General features: G+C 72.2%; 1 protein-coding gene across 3 annotated transcripts; it reads right to left on the reverse strand.

The window, feature by feature from the left end:
- Positions 1-187: 187 nt before the first annotated feature.
- Positions 188-17,487, reverse strand: LOC142819666 (mothers against decapentaplegic homolog 4-like). 3 transcript variants are annotated; one of them, XM_075908171.1, is made up of 12 exons: positions 17,341-17,487; positions 9,554-9,802; positions 5,331-5,505; positions 4,881-4,901; positions 4,365-4,592; positions 3,597-3,725; positions 3,274-3,417; positions 2,283-2,336; positions 2,022-2,205; positions 1,773-1,941; positions 1,470-1,608; positions 188-1,008 (listed from the first exon to the last, which is right to left on the reverse strand). In XM_075908171.1, the coding sequence occupies exons 1-12, from the start codon at positions 17,359-17,361 to the stop codon at positions 797-799; spliced, it is 1,725 nt and encodes a 574-aa protein (XP_075764286.1). In that variant the 5' UTR covers positions 17,362-17,487; the 3' UTR covers positions 188-796. The 3 variants fall into 3 exon arrangements, with proteins under 3 accessions (XP_075764286.1, XP_075764287.1, XP_075764285.1); XM_075908172.1 differs by lacking the exon at positions 17,341-17,487 and adding an exon at positions 12,695-13,086; XM_075908170.1 differs by lacking the exon at positions 17,341-17,487 and adding an exon at positions 10,313-12,671.
- Between the last annotated feature and the right edge of the window lie 722 nt (positions 17,488-18,209).

Consider the following 18,209-nt stretch of genomic DNA (forward strand, 5'->3'; position numbering starts at 1 on the left):
GGCGCTCGGCTGGGCCCGAGCCCCTCGCGTGCCGGGGGGGGGGCTACTTCCGAGGCCTCCCCCCAGGCGGAACCAGCCTGGCGCCCCCTCCCCCGCGGGCTGGCCCCGCCCCCCCGGCCACGCTGCAGGCTGAGCGGGGGCCCGGGGAGAACTCGGCTCCCGGCCCGGGGGGGGGGGGCGGGGGCTCGGGGGGGGCCGCAGGGAGCGACCCGGCGAATCTCCCCGCCCGGCCCCGCGGGAAGGAGGCGACAGGAGACACGCGGGAAAAGATCCCAGATCGTTTAAATAGAAACGTAAAAAGCCGCGTGACGGGCCTGACCCCGGCTCCGGGGGGCTCCGGGCCCTGCCGCTCCCTGGGGGCAGCTGCCCCCCCCCCCCGCTGGCCCCAGGCTCCCTGCGGCCGGCCAGGGGGCCCGGCCCCGCGGGGATTTTTGGTACTTTTCGTTATTTGGCTTTTTATTACCCTTTGAATTAACCCCCAGGCGAGTGGGGCCGGGGGGTTCATGGGGTGAGCGGCTGCCCCGGGGCTGAGCGCTGGGCAGGGCGGATACATCGTCAGATGGAAGAGAACCAGCCGGCTCGACCGTCCCGGCCCCTGGGCACAGGGGGCCGTGCTCACAGCCCCAGAGCCGGCCCCGGCAGAGCCCAGAGGGACTCGCGGATCCCTTGTTCGATTCAGTCTCGGCAGCACCCAGAGCCTCCCTCCCGACGGGGCTGGCAGCCGGGAGGGGCGGGATCCGGGGAGTCCTGGCTCCTCACAGGGTGGGATCGGGCCCCACGGCCAGCGCCGGCCAGGCTAGTTGACGGGCCCCGGGTCGGCCATGGGCATGGTGTGCAGCACCTCGTCCAGCAGCTGCAGGGCGCGGTGCAGGTGCACCTCGATCCAGCAGGGGGTGTGCTTGATGCTCTGGCGGGGGTAGTCCGGCCCCCAGCCCTTCACGAAGCTCAAGCGCAGGATGCAGAGACGCCGCAGGTCGTCCACGCCGATCCCGGCCGCAGCAGAGAGGCCTGGGGTGGGCAGGGAGAGACAGGCAGGGCTGGACCGTGGGGACCTGGGCCCCTCCGCCAAGGCTGGCACATACCAGGGGTACTGGCCCCAGCCCCGACCCAGCAGACCTCATGCGCCTCCCAGGGCTGGGGACAAAACCTGGCTCCCAGCGCCCGCTGCTCTAACCACTAGACCCCACTGCCCTCACAGCTGGGGACAGAACCCAGGCATCTGGCTCCAAGCCCCCACTGCTCTAACCACTAGACCCGACTGCCCACCCAGAGATGGGAAAGGAACCCAGGCATCTGGCTCCCAGCCCCCACTGCTCTAACCACTAGACCCCCACTGCCCGCCCACAGGTGTCCTTGCTCTCACTTCTCCCCTCTGGCACCACCAGGATGCCGCCTGCACCCTTATTCCAAGTGGCATCTCCCACGCCCATGGCCCACTGCTCCGCCCCCTGGCTCCTCCTGTCACTTACTGACAGCCGGCGCGATGCCTCCCACGGAGCCAGGCCCCGGGATGTTCCCAGCTACCGCTGCTGCCTGTGCTGCCGCTGCTGCTTGCGCTGTGGCCGCCTGCTGCTGCATCTGGCGGTGGCACTGCCGCAGGTCGAACACCTGGGGGGGCAAGAGCTTCAGCACCCGGGCGGGGGGGACACGGCCCACTCGGGCTCTAGGGCCACGCAGGGGGCGACGCGGGCCACAGCAGAGCCCCGGGGAGCCCTGGAGTCCGTCCGCACCCAGCAGCGGGACAGCGAATCCGCCCAGCGCCCGGCCCCTACCTTGATGTAGGCGCCGGGGTAGATCTTGTGCACAGCGTCCCCCGGGGCGCGCCCGGCCTCCCGGTCCAGGTAGTAGCTCTGCACGAACACGGCGTGGTCGCTCAGACAGCGCATCCACACGTCGCCCTCGCCCCGGCACTCCAGCTGCACCCCCTTGCCGATGTGCAGCCTACGGCACAGGAACCCGGCTCAGCCTGGCACCAGGGGCGCCCGCCTGGCCACTGCCCCCCTGCCCTGCACCCCCCTCACCTGGCTCGCTCACTGGCGTCCGTGCGGTGCACGTTGGAGAGCTGCCCCAGGCAGAAGCGGTCGCCCCCCGAGGGGTCCACGTAGCCGTCCACCGTCACCACGGGGCAGCTGGACGGCACCTTGAAGATCTCCCCGACCTGCACGTCCATCTCGAAGTAGGCGATGGAGCACCAGAACTCTGGGCCTGCGGGGGCAAAGGTCAAGGGTCAAACAGGCAGGAGGCCACGTGGGTGGGGGGGAATCCGTGGCTGTGTCACTTACCGGGGTGGCTGGAGACTGGCTGCTGGTAGGGAGCCGCGTTGTGGTGTGAGGGCCCTGGGGGGACAGACAGGCTGGGTCAGGCAGCTGCAAACAGGAGGGGCCTGGCTTGGCAGGGGTGATGGGGGCAGCCTTGGCCCTGAGATGCCCACGGAGCCCCGGGTCTCAGGCCCAGCATGGGGGGGCAGGAGGGATCAGAGCACAGGGAAAAGGCCGGTGAGCAGAGTTCCCCCTCGGCTGCGCGGCTCCCCCAGGCCTCCCCGACACCGCTACAGCCCCATCACCCTGCACTCCCCCCGACCCATGGCACCTTCCCCTGCGCAGAGCTCCGAAGCTCCCCACGCAGGCAGGAGATCAGCTGATCGGCAGGGCCGGGGCCTCAGTAAACAGCAGCTGAACCTGCCTGACAGGGAAGCCAATCAGCCCAGACAGGCAGGGGAGAGTGGCCGGGAGGAGGGAGTAACTAACGGGCCGGAGAGGCAGAGACCCAGCCCGGGCCGGGCGGGGGAAGGGAACGGGGCTGGCTGCCTGGGTGGGGGCGATGGGTGCTGGATCCGCAGCGAGCGGGAGGCCGGGGGCAGGTTGCTCCGTTAGGCCGCTGGGGGCGCTGGTGCTGGCACAGTTGCAGGATTTCATGTCACTGTTGGCAGAGGAGCTCGTGGCACGTGCACACGCACCGTGTCCTGTTTGCACTGGGGCTGTGCACCGACGGCGCTGGTGCACGTAAGAAAGTTCAGGCCGCCCCAGGATAGAAAAGGGTAGGAGGGCGCCGCCGGCGACGGCCCAGCCCCTCTGCTCTGCAGGGACATGGTGTCTCTCCAGCAGGTACCACGGGAGCAGGGCCTCCCCTCCCCTTACTCCAGCCTCCAGCCACTGCCGTGCCCCCCAGAAGTGGCTGCATTTCCCCAGACCAGGACAACGGGAGGAGGGGGGGGGGCTATGGAAGTAGGGGGTGATCGGCTCACCCCACCCCCTGCTCTGCCCCCCGACGTACAGTAGTGGTTGGGGTGATGCAGTGGGGGCTGCGGGTGGCTCCGTCCGTTCTGCTGTGGAGGCGGCGGCGGGGGGGTGGGCTGCTGGCCCCCCAGGCTGGGGGTGTAGCCCGTTGTGCTGCTGCCCGTCCAGCTGGCTGCCGTGCCTGAAAAGGGGGCGAGAGTGAGGAGCCCGCCCCATCCCGGAAAGCCCAAGGCCCTGCCCCAGCTCGGAGCCCCCCGACATGCTGCACCCGCTTGCGCGGGGGAATCTGGGCCACGCTCCCCCTGCCTGCCATGGGGGGGACTCCAGCACTGCCCCCGTCCCGGCGGGGCCCGTACTCACTGTGGTAGGGCTGCTTGGGGGGCACAGGGAAGCCGTTCTGCTGAGGGGTGGCTGGGGCGGGGGGCGGGGACGCAATCTGCAGCAGACCCTCGCCGTGCGGCATGGAGAGCAGGGGGCCCCCGGGGACCACTGGGGGGAGAAAGATGATCAACAGCCGCCCCCCCACCTGCCCCGGTGCCCCCCTCTCATTTCCAGAGTCTGGGCACAGGGACCCGCCCCGGCGCTCCTGGGAGCTGGGCTCCTAATGGGGGGGCTTGGGACCCCTCGGGGCTCTGGCCTGTCCAGAGAGACCGAACTGGCCCCCCACCCCCCAACTTCCACCCCCCACAGCTCCCACCCCCATCCCACAGCCCCCATCCCCTGTCACAGCCCCTCACCCTCCAACTTCCACCCCCCACAGCCCCCACCCCCATCACAGCCCCCCACCTCCCAACTTCCACCCCCCACAGCCCCCACCCCCGTCACAGCCCCCCACCTCCCAACTTCCACCCCCCACAGCTCCCACCCCCGTCACAGCCCCCCACCCTCCAACTTCCACCCCCCACAGCTCCCACCCCCATCCCACAGCCCCCACCCCCGTCACAGCCCCCCACCTCCCTACTTCCACCCCCCCCAGCTCCCACCCCCGTCACAGCCCCCACCTCCCAACTTCCACCCCCTACAGCCTCCACCCCTGATCTCACCCCCTACAGCCCCCCCACAGGCCCCACCCTCCCAGCTGAGGGGCTCCCGCGGGGGTCTGCCCCCCCCGCCTGGCGGTGGACTCACCTGGGGGCGAGATGGGTAGGGAGGGGTAGATGTTCACAGGGACCCGGGGGGGCTCGGGCAGCTGGAGGGGGGGCAGCGGCTGGCGGAAGGACTCGGCGGAGGGCCCCCCCCGGGTGGGGAGCTTGGTCCCCGGGCCGTGATCTCCGGCGGGGGAGCCCAGCCCCGAGGGCACCTCCATCTGGACACAGTCATGGACAAACTCCTCCTTCACGAGGCGGGCAGGGGGCGCTGTGGGGGGGCCACGGGTCACGGCACAGGGCTGGGGGGCAGCCATTGTGGGCCCCCCCAGGCCTCTCCGCGAGCTCGGCCCCCATCACAGGGACCCTGCCCCACCCCCACGGGATCTGCTCCCCCCGTCACAGGGACCCCAGCCCCAAGGGCTCTGCTCCCCCCGCCCCGTGCCCCAGGGCTTCCAGGCAAGGGGCAGCCAGAGTGGTGTGGGGGGAGGTGTTGCAAGGCCTTCCCAGCCCCCCCAGGCAGCGGTGGTCTCAGCCCAGCCCCACACGGACCCCTTACCTGTGTTCTGGATGCTCAGACCTGCAGTAGAGAAGGGAGGCATTAGTCAGGCGTCAGGAGTGGGGGGCGGGGAGCCAGGCACCCTGGCAGCGCCGTGGGGCTCCTGTCTGCCAGACCCCCCCACTCCCCACAGGGCCTGGCAGCTGTGCCCCCCAATACCAGGTACTGAGACCTCCAGCCGCCACGAGCCCCTGCATGCCCCCCTCAGCCAGACTGGCCTGTCCGGCCGGCGCCCCCCGCGGCTCAGCCAGGCCCCGCCGAGCCCCCCGGCCGGCGCCCCCCACGGCTCAGCCAGGCCCCGCCGAGCCCCCCGGCCGGCGCCCCCCGCGGCCCAGCCAGGCCCCGCCGAGCCCCCCGGCCCAGCCAGGCCCCGCCGAGTCCCCCGGCCGGCGCCCCCGCGGCTCAGCCAGGCCCCGCCGAGCCCCCCGGCCGGCGCCCCCCGCGGCTCACCCAGGCCCGGCGCCGCCACGCGCTCGTAGTGGTAGGGGTTGACGCAGACGCTGTCGTACTTGAGGTCGAAGGCGAACTGGCAGAACTTGACGTGCTTCAGCTCGTTCTTGTGCAGGTCGGGCCAGCGCCAGAGCCGGGCGTAGATCACGTGGGGGAAGCCCTTGCGGCCGGCCACCTGGGCGAGAGGGGAGGGGCAGCCGGGGGTCCCCTGGGGCCGGGACGCGCGGGGAGCCCGGGGCCCCGGTGGGGGCAGGCACCAGGGAGGAGACGGGCCCCCGCCTGCCCCACCTGAGGGGCGGGTCTCCTGCCCCAGCACAGCCCCACGTGGGCAGCCCCCCTTCTCCAGACGTTATCGGACACCCCCAGGCTGCCCCCCGCGCTGACCTTTGTGTATCCCCTTGTGAGGCCACAAAACCCAGCCAGTCCCACGTGGCCGTGGCGCCGCCCCCCCCCACAGGGCCCCATCTCTGCCGCTGAGCTCCCCTCCCCCCCAACAAGGTCCCCCCCGCCACGTCCCCGCTCCCCCGCCGCTGAGCTCCCCTCCCCCCCAACCAGGTCCCCTCCCCCCGCCACATCCCCGCTCCCCCGCCGCTGAGCTCCCCTCCCCCCCAATCAGGTCCCCTCCCCCCGCCACGTCCCCGCTCCCCCGCCGCTGAGCTCCCCTCCCCCCCAACCAGGTCCCCTCCCCCCGCCACATCCCCGCTCCCCCGCCGCTGAGCTCCCCTCCCCCCCATCAGGTCCCCTCCCCCCCGCCACGTCCCCGCTCCCCCGCCGCTGAGCTCCCCTCCCCCCCATCAGGTCCCCTCCCCCCGCCACGTCCCCGCTCCCCCGCCGCTGAGCTCCCCTCCCCCCCATCAGGTCCCCTCCCCCCGCCACGTCCCCGCTCCCCCGCCACTGAGCTCCCCTCCCCCCCATCAGGTCCCCTCCCCCCGCCACGTCCCCGCTCCCCCGCCGCTGAGCTCCCCTCCCCCCCCATCAGGTCCCCTCCCCCCGCCACGTCCCCGCTCCCCCGCCGCTGAGCTCCCCTCCCCCCCAATCAGGTCCCCTCCCCCTGCCACGTCCCCGCTCCCCCGCCGCTGAGCTCCCCTCCCCCCCAACCAGGTCCCCTCCCCCCGCCACGTCCCCGCTCCCCCGCCGCTGAGCTCCCCTCCCCCCCAACCAGGTCCCCTCCCCCCGCCACATCCCCGCTCCCCCGCCGCTGAGCTCCCCTCCCCCCCATCAGGTCCCCTCCCCCCCGCCACGTCCCCGCTCCCCCGCCGCTGAGCTCCCCTCCCCCCCATCAGGTCCCCTCCCCCCGCCACGTCCCCGCTCCCCCGCCGCTGAGCTCCCCTCCCCCCCATCAGGTCCCCTCCCCCCGCCACGTCCCCGCTCCCCCGCCGCTGAGCTCCCCTCCCCCCCAATCAGGTCCCCTCCCCCTGCCACGTCCCCGCTCCCCCGCCGCTGAGCTCCCCTCCCCCCCATCAGGTCCCCTCCCCCCGCCACATCCCCGCTCCCCCGCCGCTGAGCTCCCCTCCCCCCCATCAGGTCCCCTCCCCCTGCCACGTCCCCGCTCCCCCGCCGCTGAGCTCCCCTCCCCCCCATCAGGTCCCCTCCCCCCGCCACATCCCCGCTCCCCCGCCGCTGAGCTCCCCTCCCCCCAATCAGGTCCCCTCCCCCTGCCACATCCCCGCTCCCCCGCCGCTGAGCTCCCCTCCCCCCCAATCAGGTCCCCTCCCCCTGCCACATCCCCGCTCCCCTGCCGCTGAGCTCCCCTCCCCCCCATCAGGTCCCCTCCCCCCGCCACGTCCCCGCTCCCCCGCCGCTGAGCTCCCCTCCCCCCCATCAGGTCCCCTCCCCCCGCCACATCCCCGCTCCCCCGCCGCTGAGCTCCCCTCCCCCCCATCAGGTCCCCTCCCCCCGCCACATCCCCGCTCCCTCGCCGCTGAGCTCCCCTCCCCCCAATCAGGTCCCCTCCCCCTGCCACGTCCCCACTCCCCCACCACAGAGCTCCCCTCCCCCCCAATCAGGTCCCCTCCCCCCGCCACATCCCCACTCCCCCATCACAGAGCTCCCCTCCCCCCGAACCAGGTCCTCCCCCCGCCACATCCCCGCTCCCCCACCACAGAGCTCCCCTCCCCCGCCACCAGGTCCCCCCCCACCACATCCCCGCTCCCCCACCACAGAGCTCCCCTCCCCCCCAATCAGGTCCCCTCCCCCCGCCACATCCCCGCTCCCCCATCACAGAGCTCCCCTCCCCCCCAATCAGGTCCCCTCCCCCCGCCACATCCCCGCTCCCTCACCACAGAGCTCCCCTCCCCCCCAATCAGGTCCCCTCCCCCCGCCACATCCCCGCTCCCCCACCACAGAGCTCCCCTCCCCCCCAATCAGGTCCCCTCCCCCCACCACATCCCCGCTCCCCCACCACAGAGCTCCCCTCCCCCCCAATCAGGTCCCCTCCCCCCGCCACATCCCCGCTCCCCCATCACAGAGCTCCCCTCCCCCCGAACCAGGTCCTCCCCCCGCCACATCCCCACTCCCCCACCACAGAGCTCCCCTCCCCCCCAATCAGGTCCCCTCCCCCCGCCACATCCCCGCTCCCCCATCACAGAGCTCCCCTCCCCCCCAATCAGGTCCCCTCCCCCTGCCACATCCCCGCTCCCCCACCACAGAGCTCCCCTCCCCCCCAATCAGGTCCCCTCCCCCTGCCACATCCCCACTCCCCCACCACAGAGCTCCCCTCCCCTCCAATCAGGTCGCCACATCCCCGCTCCCCCATCACAGAGCTCCCCTCCCCCCGAACCAGGTCCTCCCCCCGCCACATCCCCGCTCCCCCACCACAGAGCTCCCCTCCCCCGCCACCACGTCCCCCTCCGCCACATCCCCGCTCCCCCACCACAGAGCTCCCCTCCCCCCCAATCAGGTCCCCTCCCCCCGCCACATCCCCGCTCCCCCACCACAGAGCTCCCCTCCCCCGCCACCAGGTCCCCCCCCGCCACATCCCCGCTCCCCCACCACAGAGCTCCCCTCCCCCGCCACCAGGTCCCCCCCCGCCACATCCCCGCTCCCCCACCACAGAGCTCCCCTCCCCCCCAATCAGGTCCCCTCCCCCTGCCACATCCCCGCTCCCCCACCACAGAGCTCCCCTCCCCCGCCACCAGGTCCCCCTCGCCACATCCCCTACCCCCCAACCAGGTCTCCTCCCCCCCCCGCCACAGAGCTCCCCTCCCCCACTGCCATCCGCCCCAAACTCTCCCCCGAAGGGACCCTCTCCACCAAACCTGTCACCACTCCTGCAGGGCCCAATCTCTGCCCCTTTCCTCCCCCCCCCATGCCCACCCTGCCCCCTGCGCCCAGACACAGGCCGGCACTGGCTGCAGATGGGAAGTGCTGTCTAGTAGTTAGTGTGTGTGGAGGGAGGAAACCAGGACCCCTGGGTTCTCTCCCTGGCGCTGGGTAGGGAGCAGGGTCGGGTGGTTAGAGCAGGTGGGCTGGGTGCCTGGACCCTGGGCATGGAGCGGGGGCTAGTGGTTAGAGCGGGGGGGCCAGGCCCCAGGGGGAAGCAGGGCTAGCGGTTAGAGCGGGGGGGCCAGGCCCCAGGGGAAGCAGGGCTAGCGGTTAGAGCGGGGGGGCCAGGCCCCAGGGGGAAGCAGGGCTAGCGGTTAGAGCGGGGGGGCCAGGCCCCAGGGGGAAGCAGGGCTAGCGGTTAGAGCGGGGGGGCCAGGCCCCGGGGGAAGCAGGGCTAGCGGTTAGAGCGGGGGGGCCAGGCCCCAGGGGAAGCAGGGCTAGCGGTTAGAGCGGGGGGGCCAGGCCCCAGGGGGAAGCAGGGCTAGCGGTTAGAGCGGGGGGGGCCAGGCCCCAGAGGGAAGCAGGGCTAGCGGTTAGAGCGGGGGGGCCAGGCCCCGGGGGAAGCAGGGCTAGTGGTTAGAGCGGGGGGGGCCAGGCCCCGGGGGAAGCAGGGCTAGCGGTTAGAGCGGGGGGGCCAGGCCCCAGGGGGAAGCAGGGCTAGCGGTTAGAGCGGGGGGGGCCAGGCCCCAGAGGGAAGCAGGGCTAGCGGTTAGAGCGGGGGGGCCAGGCCCCGGGGGAAGCAGGGCTAGTGGTTAGAGCGGGGGGGCCAGGCCCCAGAGGGAAGCAGGGCTAGCGGTTAGAGCGGGGGGGCCAGGCCCCGGGGGAAGCAGGGCTAGTGGTTAGAGCGGGGGGGCCAGGCCCCGGGGGAAGCAGGGCTAGTGGTTAGAGCGGGCGGTTACCTGCAGCCGCCCGTCCAAGGTGCGCTGGATGGTGACGCACTTGCTGGGGTGGGCGCCGCTGGTGGTGATGGCCGTGATGAGCGAGTCCAGCTCGTCCTTCTTCTCCTTGAGCTTCTTCACCAGGCTCTCGATGGCGCGCTTGGCGAAGGCCTCGCTCTCGCCGCCCTGCCGGTGGCACAGCAGGCTGTGCACGATGCTCAGGCAGGCGTCGCTGCTGCTGGGCGGGCTCAGGGCCATGGCGCCGCTCGCCTGCGAGAGCGGGGCAGCGTCACCCGGCGCCGGGCCTGGCTGGGGTCTGAGCCAGGCACAGACCCAGCGCGGGCGGGAACTGCCCCTCCCCAGCCAGGGCTCCGCCTTCGCTGGGGGGCCTGCTCGGGGGGGGCCGCCTGGCCTGCTCCAGCCCAGCTCCCCCCGCTCAGAGCCTGCGGCCCGGCTCCCAGCTGGAGCGAGGGAGGCGCAATCCCCAGGGAGACCTCCCCTCAGAGCCAGGGACCAGCCGATTCCCAGCCCGGGGGAGGGGCGCAGGCAGCTCCCTGGCCCCGCCACTCCCCTGACTTGGGGTCCATTGCTGCAGCTCAGTGCCTCAGTTTCCCCCGCTGTGCTGGGGGAGCAATGCTGCTTCCGTTCTCCCCCCCGAATCTCCTCCCGGCAGAGACGGGTTCCCCCAGTGCCTGGCCCAGGGCCCCGATCCCAGCGTGGGGTCCGTGCGGCGCCAGACGCGGCAGCGCCGCAGAGGAGGAGCCGGAGCTGCGGACAGACCTGCAGCAGCCCTGGGTCGGAGCCGGCTGGGGCCCGGGAGAGGTCTCTATGAGGAGCTAGGGAAGACGGCCCCTCCTCGCCAGCGCGCTGGAGCCGCCGGAGCCGCCAGGCGGGAGCTAGCCACATGAAACCGGAGACTGGGGGTCACGGGCGGGTTAGAGCCGCACAGCCCGATGGGCACGGGGGCCTGGCCCAGGCGTGTCAGAGTGGAGAGGAGCCAGGACTCAAGCTGGGAGATGGGAGTGGGGTGCAGTGGTTAGAGAAGTGGGGGCGGGGCAGACTGGGAGCACAGGCTCCTGGGTTCTAGCCTCATTGAGGGGGCGGGAGGCCACCCCCTTGTCCTGCCCCCCGCAGGGCTCCCCGAGTGCCGAGCTGGGCAGCAGCCGTGGGCGGGGGCACCAGGGGCCTGAGCCGGGCAGGGCAGAGCCTGGTGCGTTTCAAGCCCGTCTCCCTTAACGAAGCGCCAGCCTCGTTTCCTGGCACAGCGCCCGGAGGGGGGCGGGTGTCTCATCCCCTCTCCAGCAGCTCCCTGGGGCCCCGGGCAGGCGGATGGGGGGATCCGCGGCGCTTCCCCGGCAGCCAGGGCTGTGCCGCTCGGGGGCAGGGGGCCGGGACTCTGCAGCTGGTCTGGTCACGGGCAGGGCCAAGTCCTGTGGGGAGCCGCCGCGCGCCGAGGCCTCGCTCACCACGGGCCCGAGCCCGTCCCGGGGCGGGCGTGTGAGCCAGGCGCACGGCACCGCGCAGACCGCAGGCTCCATCGCCCCTCGCGCCAGGCTCCCCCCGCCCGGCCCAGCCAGGGCGCGTCTGAGGAAACGCCGCGGCCGTGGGGGCTTTGCTCTGCCGGGGCGAGGGGCGACAGGGGACTGAACCAGAAACCTCCCCCCAGCCCCACCCCCGGCTGAGACACCCAGGCCGGGGGGCGACCCAGCTGGACTCCCATGTTCCCAGGGACCGCGCCATGGGGCCCCCAAGCCAGGCCCAGAGATACCCGCAGGCCTGGGGGGGTGGGGGAGACACGCCCCCAGCTGAGCTGCTGGGGGGCAGGGCGAAGGCGAGGTCTGTGCTGGCCCTGCCCAGCTCACGCAGGGGGTCAGGTGGACCGGCCTAACCCACACCGTCCATGTGGCCCCCCAAGCTGCCGCACGGCTCCGCTCGCTGTGCCCCCGAGCCCCCAGCCCGGTGCAGGGACGGCAACACACCATCACAATGCACCGCTGGCGGGGGCTGCTCTGCTACACCCTGCCCGTACGGCCCTGGGCCTCTCCCTTCACCTCCCTCCCACCTCACCTCCATGGGCTGGACGCTCGCCGGCTGGGGGAACCACCCCCCACTCCCCGGCACAACCTGACCCTGATCTACGCACACGTCCGAACGCCTCACTCCCCAAATCCGACAGCACAGCGCCACCGCCCTGCGGACGGAGGATACGACCGGCGCAGGTACAAACATCCAAGTGGACATCCCACCCGGAGGACCCCTGCCCATGTCTCGGGCTCTGTATTCCAGCCAGACCACTCCCCCCCCAAGAGTCTCTACCAATGCTTCCACAGCCCATGTAATGCAGCCAGCTCTGGGGAGGTGCGCAGCCGCCGCGCTGAACAGCCCGCGGTCAGAGCACAGAGGGGCAGGGGATCCAGCGGTGTTAGATGGAATCTGGAGAGGGACAAGCCGTGGGGATCTACAGCGGAGCGGGGCCTGGGTTTTCCGTCTGAGCCCAGATACCGGGGCGATGGGCACTGAGAGAAGAGCCTCGATGAAAAGCTCCGCCCCCTGGAGGAAAAGGGCCCCCCCATGTTCCCGGGCCAGGAATCACCCGTCTGTACTGTGACCGCGGCCCCTTCCGCGGTGTCAGTCAGGAGCCGGGCCCCTAGAAGCAACGGGGGCACCAGTCTGAGGCCTTGGGAAGGGGGGTCCCCCCACGTCCGCCCCCTTTCTCTGGCCGCTGCACAAGCCCGCGCCCGGGGCTGGACGACAGAGGAGGGCAAGCAGGGGTCTGCCCGCGGCCTGGGAGATTCCTTCTGCCCCGATCCAGGGAAGCCGCCAAGGCCCCGGTCCCGCCAGCACGGCCAGAAAGAGCTGGGATCCCAGCTGACCCCACCGCACGGAGCAGCCCTGGCAGAGCGACCCCCCGGCCCCGGGGCAGCGGCTTGGGCTCCGCCAGCCAGGCCCTGAGCTCGACTGTGCCGGGTGCTGTCCAAGGAGCCAGGGACAGCTCCGGGCCAAGGGGGAGGCTGTGCCCAAGCGCCAGGAAGCCTGTAGGTGAGTCTGGGAGAGGCCCCGGTGCCCTGGCTGCCAGGCCCGGAGTGGGGTGGGGCGCTCGTATGGTTTGAACGGCCCCCAGAGCAAGCTGCCTCCGGGCGAGATGATTCAGCCAACACTCACCAGCCGCGGGCTCCTTGGGGGTTGTCAGACGCGCCCCCCTGCATGGAGGGCTCGGGGTGCAGCGGGGCCCCTCGGGCAGCCGGCGCGGGCTCAGGGGAGCAGGCTCCAGCGGGAGGGCGGCGGGATCTCCCGGAGGCTGCTGAGCTCGGGAACGGCCAAGGGGCTGCGGCGGCGAGGGCTTTCCTGTTGAGTCTAGCCGAGCCACGAGGCACACGGCCCTGCTGCGCCGAGCGGGGGGAGGCGTCTGGGGGCCCCTCGGCATCCTCCCCCCCCAGCCTCCGTGGCTCCAGGCCCAGCCCGGCAGCCCCCGACACTCCGCACAAGGAGTTTTGTTATTGTTCCCAGGCCGCGCGGCCGCCCCGCAGCTGAGTCACGGGCGGGCGCGACGCACCCAGGCCCCGCTCCAGCCCCTGGGAAAATCCTTGGCCACGCCGCAGACATAACAAACCGTTAACCCTCACTCGGCGCAACGTGTCCCGGACGGGGGGGAAGCGTCCCAGCTCTCCCCGGCCCGGCCTCCAACCCCCCGCGAGCGCACTGCCGGCGGCTGGAACCAGGGGCTCCTCTAGGGCCCGTAGCACGGCGCAGGCCACAGCCAGGCCACTGCGTGGGCTAAGGGAACAAGCAGGCAACGAGCCCTGCCTCTGCCACCGATGGGCCGCGCAGCCTGGGGCCAGGCACATCCCCCCACGGTGCCTCGGTTTCCCCATCCCCTAACCCTGGCCGATGCGCCGCCCGGAATCGCAGGCGGCCAGGCAGGGGCTCCCCCCCAGCACGTGGCAGGTCTGCGAGGCGCTGGGGCGGGCCGGGCTGTGAGAGCAGCGATGCCTGGATGGCGTCTCCGCACACCGCAGAGGGGAGCTGCACAGGAGCCCCCACCAACGGGCGGCCCCCTCTGCCCTGGCAGCGGGCCGGGCCGGGTCCTGGCTCGGGGAAACGCTCGCGAGGTTTCTCCGTCTGGCGCCCAGCCATCTCTAGAGCCCCATCCCTCCCCACGGGCCTCCGCGCCGCAGAGACCACCAACCCGCCACAAGCTGCAGCCAGCTCTGGGGACCGTCGCTGGGCACCGGCTCGCAGAGAGGTGGCACCAGGGCTGGAGGGGAGGAGAAACACTTGGGCCAGGGCCAGCACTGACTGCCGGGGAGAGCACCCCCCCACCCCTCCGGCGCCTGCGCTCCCTGGGCCAAGGCCCCTCCTTCCCCTCTCAGCACAGCCCAAGCACCCTCTGCCCCCCTCCAGCCAGGGCTCAGCCATCTCGTGGGGAACGTGGAGAGGTGGCTCCGGCCGTGGGCTGGCAAGAGACACCCGGCTACGGCCCAGTCCTGGCACGACACCTGGGCCACGCCGCGTGCTGGGAACACGGCTCCGGGCGCAGCGGGTCCCTGCTGTCCGAGGGCGCTCAGGCAAAGGCCCCACACACTGGGGAGGGGGACGGGCTGCGGTTCCGTGTCCCAGCAGGCCCCAGCCCGTCGCCGGCTGGACCCATCCCCTTCCGGGCAGGAGAGATCAGCCGGGGAAGGCCAAACGTGGCAGAAAGGGCTGCAGCCATGTGGGGCCTGCCAGGCCAGGCCAGACCCAGCCGCTCTGTCCCCACCTCGCCCCCCAGCCACTTGCGATGTAACCCTCGGCTCCGCCGCACCCCTGGCAGAATCCCGGAGCCTGGGGCAGGGGAAGGGGGGCGGCGGGATGAAATCCCGGGCTCCCGCTGCCGGCTCCAGCGCCCTGACCACTAGGTCCCGCGCGGCAGAGACTGGTGCCCAACTCCCAGTCACAGCTCCGTGCCCAGTCCCTCCATGGGGGGCTGGTGGGTCCCGGGCAGAGCTCCAAGCACTCCTGCCAGCCCTGGAACACGCGCGCTCTTTCTGAAGGCGGCTAGCGCTCTGGCCCGCCAGCACCACGGGGCGAGGAGTTCCACGGGTCAATCGCGCACGCGGGACCATTCAGGGCACCTGTGTCCCTTTCTAGCTCAAAACCATCTCGTGGCCAGCAGCAGGGGTGGTAGTGGTGAGCCAGTTACTGACTTGCTGGTGGCCCAGCCTGGCCAGAGCAGCCTCCGCTTGCAGGCCCCCTTTAAGTGGTTAACCGGTCACACTGGACTTCACAGGGCTACCAGCAGGGAGCCCTTTCAAACCACCCCAGCGCTGGCTCCGGAGCTTTCCACCAGACACCGGAGATGGGGAGAAAATCGATCCCCAGCCTCATCCGACGACCCCGGGCCACGCTGGGACGAGCCCCCCGTTTAGCATGTGGGGAAACCGAGGCCCACGCCTGCTTCTCCCCCCCCACCCAATGCTTTGCAGTTGTAACAAAGCGGTTCCCAAGGAAGGGATTGGAAATTAAGAGCAGGAGCTGCCAGGCTGGATCAGAACCGGGGCCTGCCTCACCCAGCATCCTTGTGTCTGACAGGGCCAGCGCGAACGGGGGCCCGATCCCTGCCCCAGAGAGCCTGAGCCCCCGCCTGCGGCGGACGACTCCACACAAAGGACCCAGCCCTGGCCAGAGCTGACCTGCAAGAGGCGGCGGAGTCGGGAGAAGGGGGCAGGTTTCCTACCCTGCCCCAAATATCGGAATGCCACAGGAGGGCCCCAGCGGATCCATGCTGGGGGGGCCCGCGTGGCTGCCACTGGACGGGCATGGAGGAGAATCAGAACCCAGCATTCAGCTGGGCAGGTCTCCCCTCCCCCAGCCGGGACTGGACCCCCCCAGCCCCACTGCCATTGGCCTGGCGGAGGGGACGTGGCTCCACCAGGACATCAGCAGGGCAATACAACCCCCTGGCTCCCTCCCGGCTCCTGCGCTCTGGAGGGACGGGGGCGCAGATCCTGTGGCAAGGGGGGCAGGGAGGGGAGACCACGCCCCCTTTTGAACAGTGACCCAAGGGGGACAGGCTCTGTGCCGTGGCTCCCTTGAGATGAGGGGAGGGGACCCCCAGCCTGGCGGGGAGCCAAGCGGCTCCTGACGCAGCTCAGCTTCCTGCCCCCCCGGAACTGACGCAGACTCTCTCCCCACATGGGGCTCTGGCTACTGTGCCCCGGCCCAGGAGGGCTCTGCCTGGTCCCTGAGCGAGGCTGGCTGGAGCAGAAGGGGATTTGGGCTGCCCCCGCCCCGGAGGAGGAGACCCAGGGCAGAGAGCGCAGTGCTGCCCGGGACCCATCAGAGGGAGGGCTCCAGGTGCCCCGCGAAGGGGGACCGAGGGTCGGCAGGAGTACGGGGCGGGGGTCCAGGCTCTAGGGCTGGGCTGGGGCTGGTTGTGGAGGGCTGAGGTTCTGTTGGGCTTGGTGCGGAGTGCATTACGCTGGGGGGAGTCGCGTGGTCTGTGGGCCGGGTGGGTGGTGTGGGGTTCGCTGGCTCTGGGCGTGGGATGCAGCAGCCCAGTGACTGGGGACGGGGGCAGATCTCTAGGGCTGGGGGGAGGCATTAGCTGAAGTGGGGCTCGATCTGCGCCCTGCTCAGCCTCAGGCATGTCCAGGAATCCTGCCCGAGGCAAGTCCGGGGTCTGTGCAGCCCTGGGTGGGGGTAGGAGTCCTACCACACGAGGCTTGGAGTCTGCACAGCCTGGAAGGATCAATCGAGTTCTCTGCCTCAGGGGCATAGATCAGGGGGGTTCATGCCTGGGGGAGGGGGGGGTCTCTTCCTAGGGCATCCCTGCCCAGGGGCAGGTCCGGGGGATCCCTGTCGGGGGGGGCAGATCCAGGGTGTCCCTGTCCAGGGGGGGCAGATCTGGGGGGTTCCTGTCCAGGGGGGGCAGGTCCGGGGGATCCCTGTCGGGGGGGACAGATCCGGGGTGTCCCTGCCCAGGGGGGGCAGATCTGGGGGGTTCCTGTCCAGGGGGGGCAGATCTGGGGGGTTCCTGTCCAGGGGGGGCAGATCTGGGGGGTTCCTGGCCGGAGGGTCTAGATCTGGGGGGGGTCCCTGCATGGGAGTTGCAGATCCCATGTCCAGGGGTCCATGCCTGGGGGCAGATCCAGGGGTCTCTGGCCAGGAGTGCGGATCTGAGACCTGGGGGCTGGAGAGGCAGGTCCGTACCCAGGGAAGGGCGGAGGGGCAGGTCCCTGGTTGGTAGCACCGAAGGGTGGGGGGGGGGGGGAGAGGTCCCTGGCTGGGGGGACCAGGGGAGGCAGGTCCCGGGCCCGGATAGAGGCCGAGGGGCAGGTCCCTGGTCCGGGGAGGGGCCGGGGGGGGGAGCCAGGGCAGAGCCGGGGTGGCAGGTCCTGGCCGGAGGGGGCTGGGGTGGAGCTGGGGGGGTAGGTCCCTGGCGGGGAGAGGGACCGGGGGGTGCCGAGGGGCAGGTCCCTGGCCGGAGAAGGGGGACCGGGAGGACCGGGAGGAAGTACGGGGGGCAGGTCCCTGGCCGGGGGGGCGGGGCTGGGGGGCAGGTCCCTAGCCGGGGGGGGCGGGAGGACCGGGGGGCAGGTCCGGGGGCGGGGGGGGGCCGGAGGGGCGAGGGGCAGGTCTCTAGTGGGGGGGCCTGGGGGCAGGCCCCTGGCGGGGGAGCGAGAGGCACTGGCGGGGGGGGCCGGTCCCTGGGGGGGGCCGGGGAGCAGGTCCCTGGCGGGGGGGGGCCGGGGGGGGGCAGGCCCCTGGCGGGGGGGGCCCGGGGGGGGGCAGGCCCCTGGCGGGGGGGCCGGGGGGGGGGCAGGACTCACCGCCGCCCCGTCTCGCCGCATCGCCCGGCCCGGCCCCGCTTCGCAACTTGTTCGCTACAATAACAAAAGGAGAAGCCGGAGCGCGTGAGGCGCTGGAGCCCGACAGCCAATGGGAGGCGCCGTGACAGGAGCTCCCCCGATTCCCGGCCAATCAGGACGCAGCTACCAGGGCTGCTTCCAGCTCTCCAGACTGACACATTTCTCAGCGCCCCCCCCCTCGCGCCAGGCTGGGCCCCACGGAGGGGGGGCGGGGGGGAGGGGCGCAGGGAGCAGCTGCCACTGGGCTGGGGGCGGGGGCAGTAGGGGGCACAGAGCGGGGGGCGGGAAGAGGCTCTGGAGCCAGGTGGGGCAGGAAGGGGGGTACATAGGAGGTCTCAATGGAGCCAGAGGCAATGAGCGGGCGCATAGCAGAGCTTGGGGGGGGGGGGGGCAGGTGCTGGAGCCAGGCGGGGCAGTAGGGGGCACATAGCTGGGGGGTAGGCGCTGGAGCTGGGGGAGACAGTAGGGGGCACAGAGCTGGGGGGGCAGGTGCTGGAGCCAGGCGGGGCAGTAGGGGGCACAGAGCTGGGGGGGGCAGGTGCTGGAGCCAGGCGGGGCAGTAGGGGGCACAGAGCTAGGGGGGGCAGGTGCTGGAGCCAGGCGGGGCAGTAGGGGGCACAGAGCTGGGGGGGGCAGGTGCTGGAGCCAGGCGGGGCAGTAGGGGGGCACAGAGCTGCCGGGGGAGGGGGGAGAGAGCATATGGGAGATGCAGCACGGCCCATGGAGAGGGGACTCCAGGGTTCCTGGGAAGCTGGGCGCTTGAGCAGCCGCTCAGGAGAGCCCGATGCCTCCCAACTGATGGGCAGCGCTGCCACCCCCGGCTGGGTGTT

This window comes from Pelodiscus sinensis, chromosome 24 (genome assembly GCF_049634645.1).
Source record: "Pelodiscus sinensis isolate JC-2024 chromosome 24, ASM4963464v1, whole genome shotgun sequence".
In the NCBI taxonomy this organism is placed as follows: Eukaryota; Metazoa; Chordata; order Testudines; family Trionychidae; genus Pelodiscus; species Pelodiscus sinensis.

What these genes read in the sequence shown, in the direction of transcription:
- LOC142819666 (XM_075908170.1), bottom strand. Translation starts at nt 10,438, where the DNA reads ATGTGGCTAGCTCCCGCCTGGCGGCTCCGGCGGCTCCAGCGCGCTGGC. An exon ending in CCGACCCAGGGCTGCTGCAG is followed by an intron (nt 9,803 to 10,312) that starts GTCTGTCCGCAG and finishes CCGCTCTCGCAG; the next exon opens with GCGAGCGGCGCCATGGCCCT. An exon ending in CCCCAAGCAGCCCTACCACA is followed by an intron (nt 3,418 to 3,596) that starts GTGAGTACGGGC and finishes CCCCCTTTTCAG; the next exon opens with GCACGGCAGCCAGCTGGACG.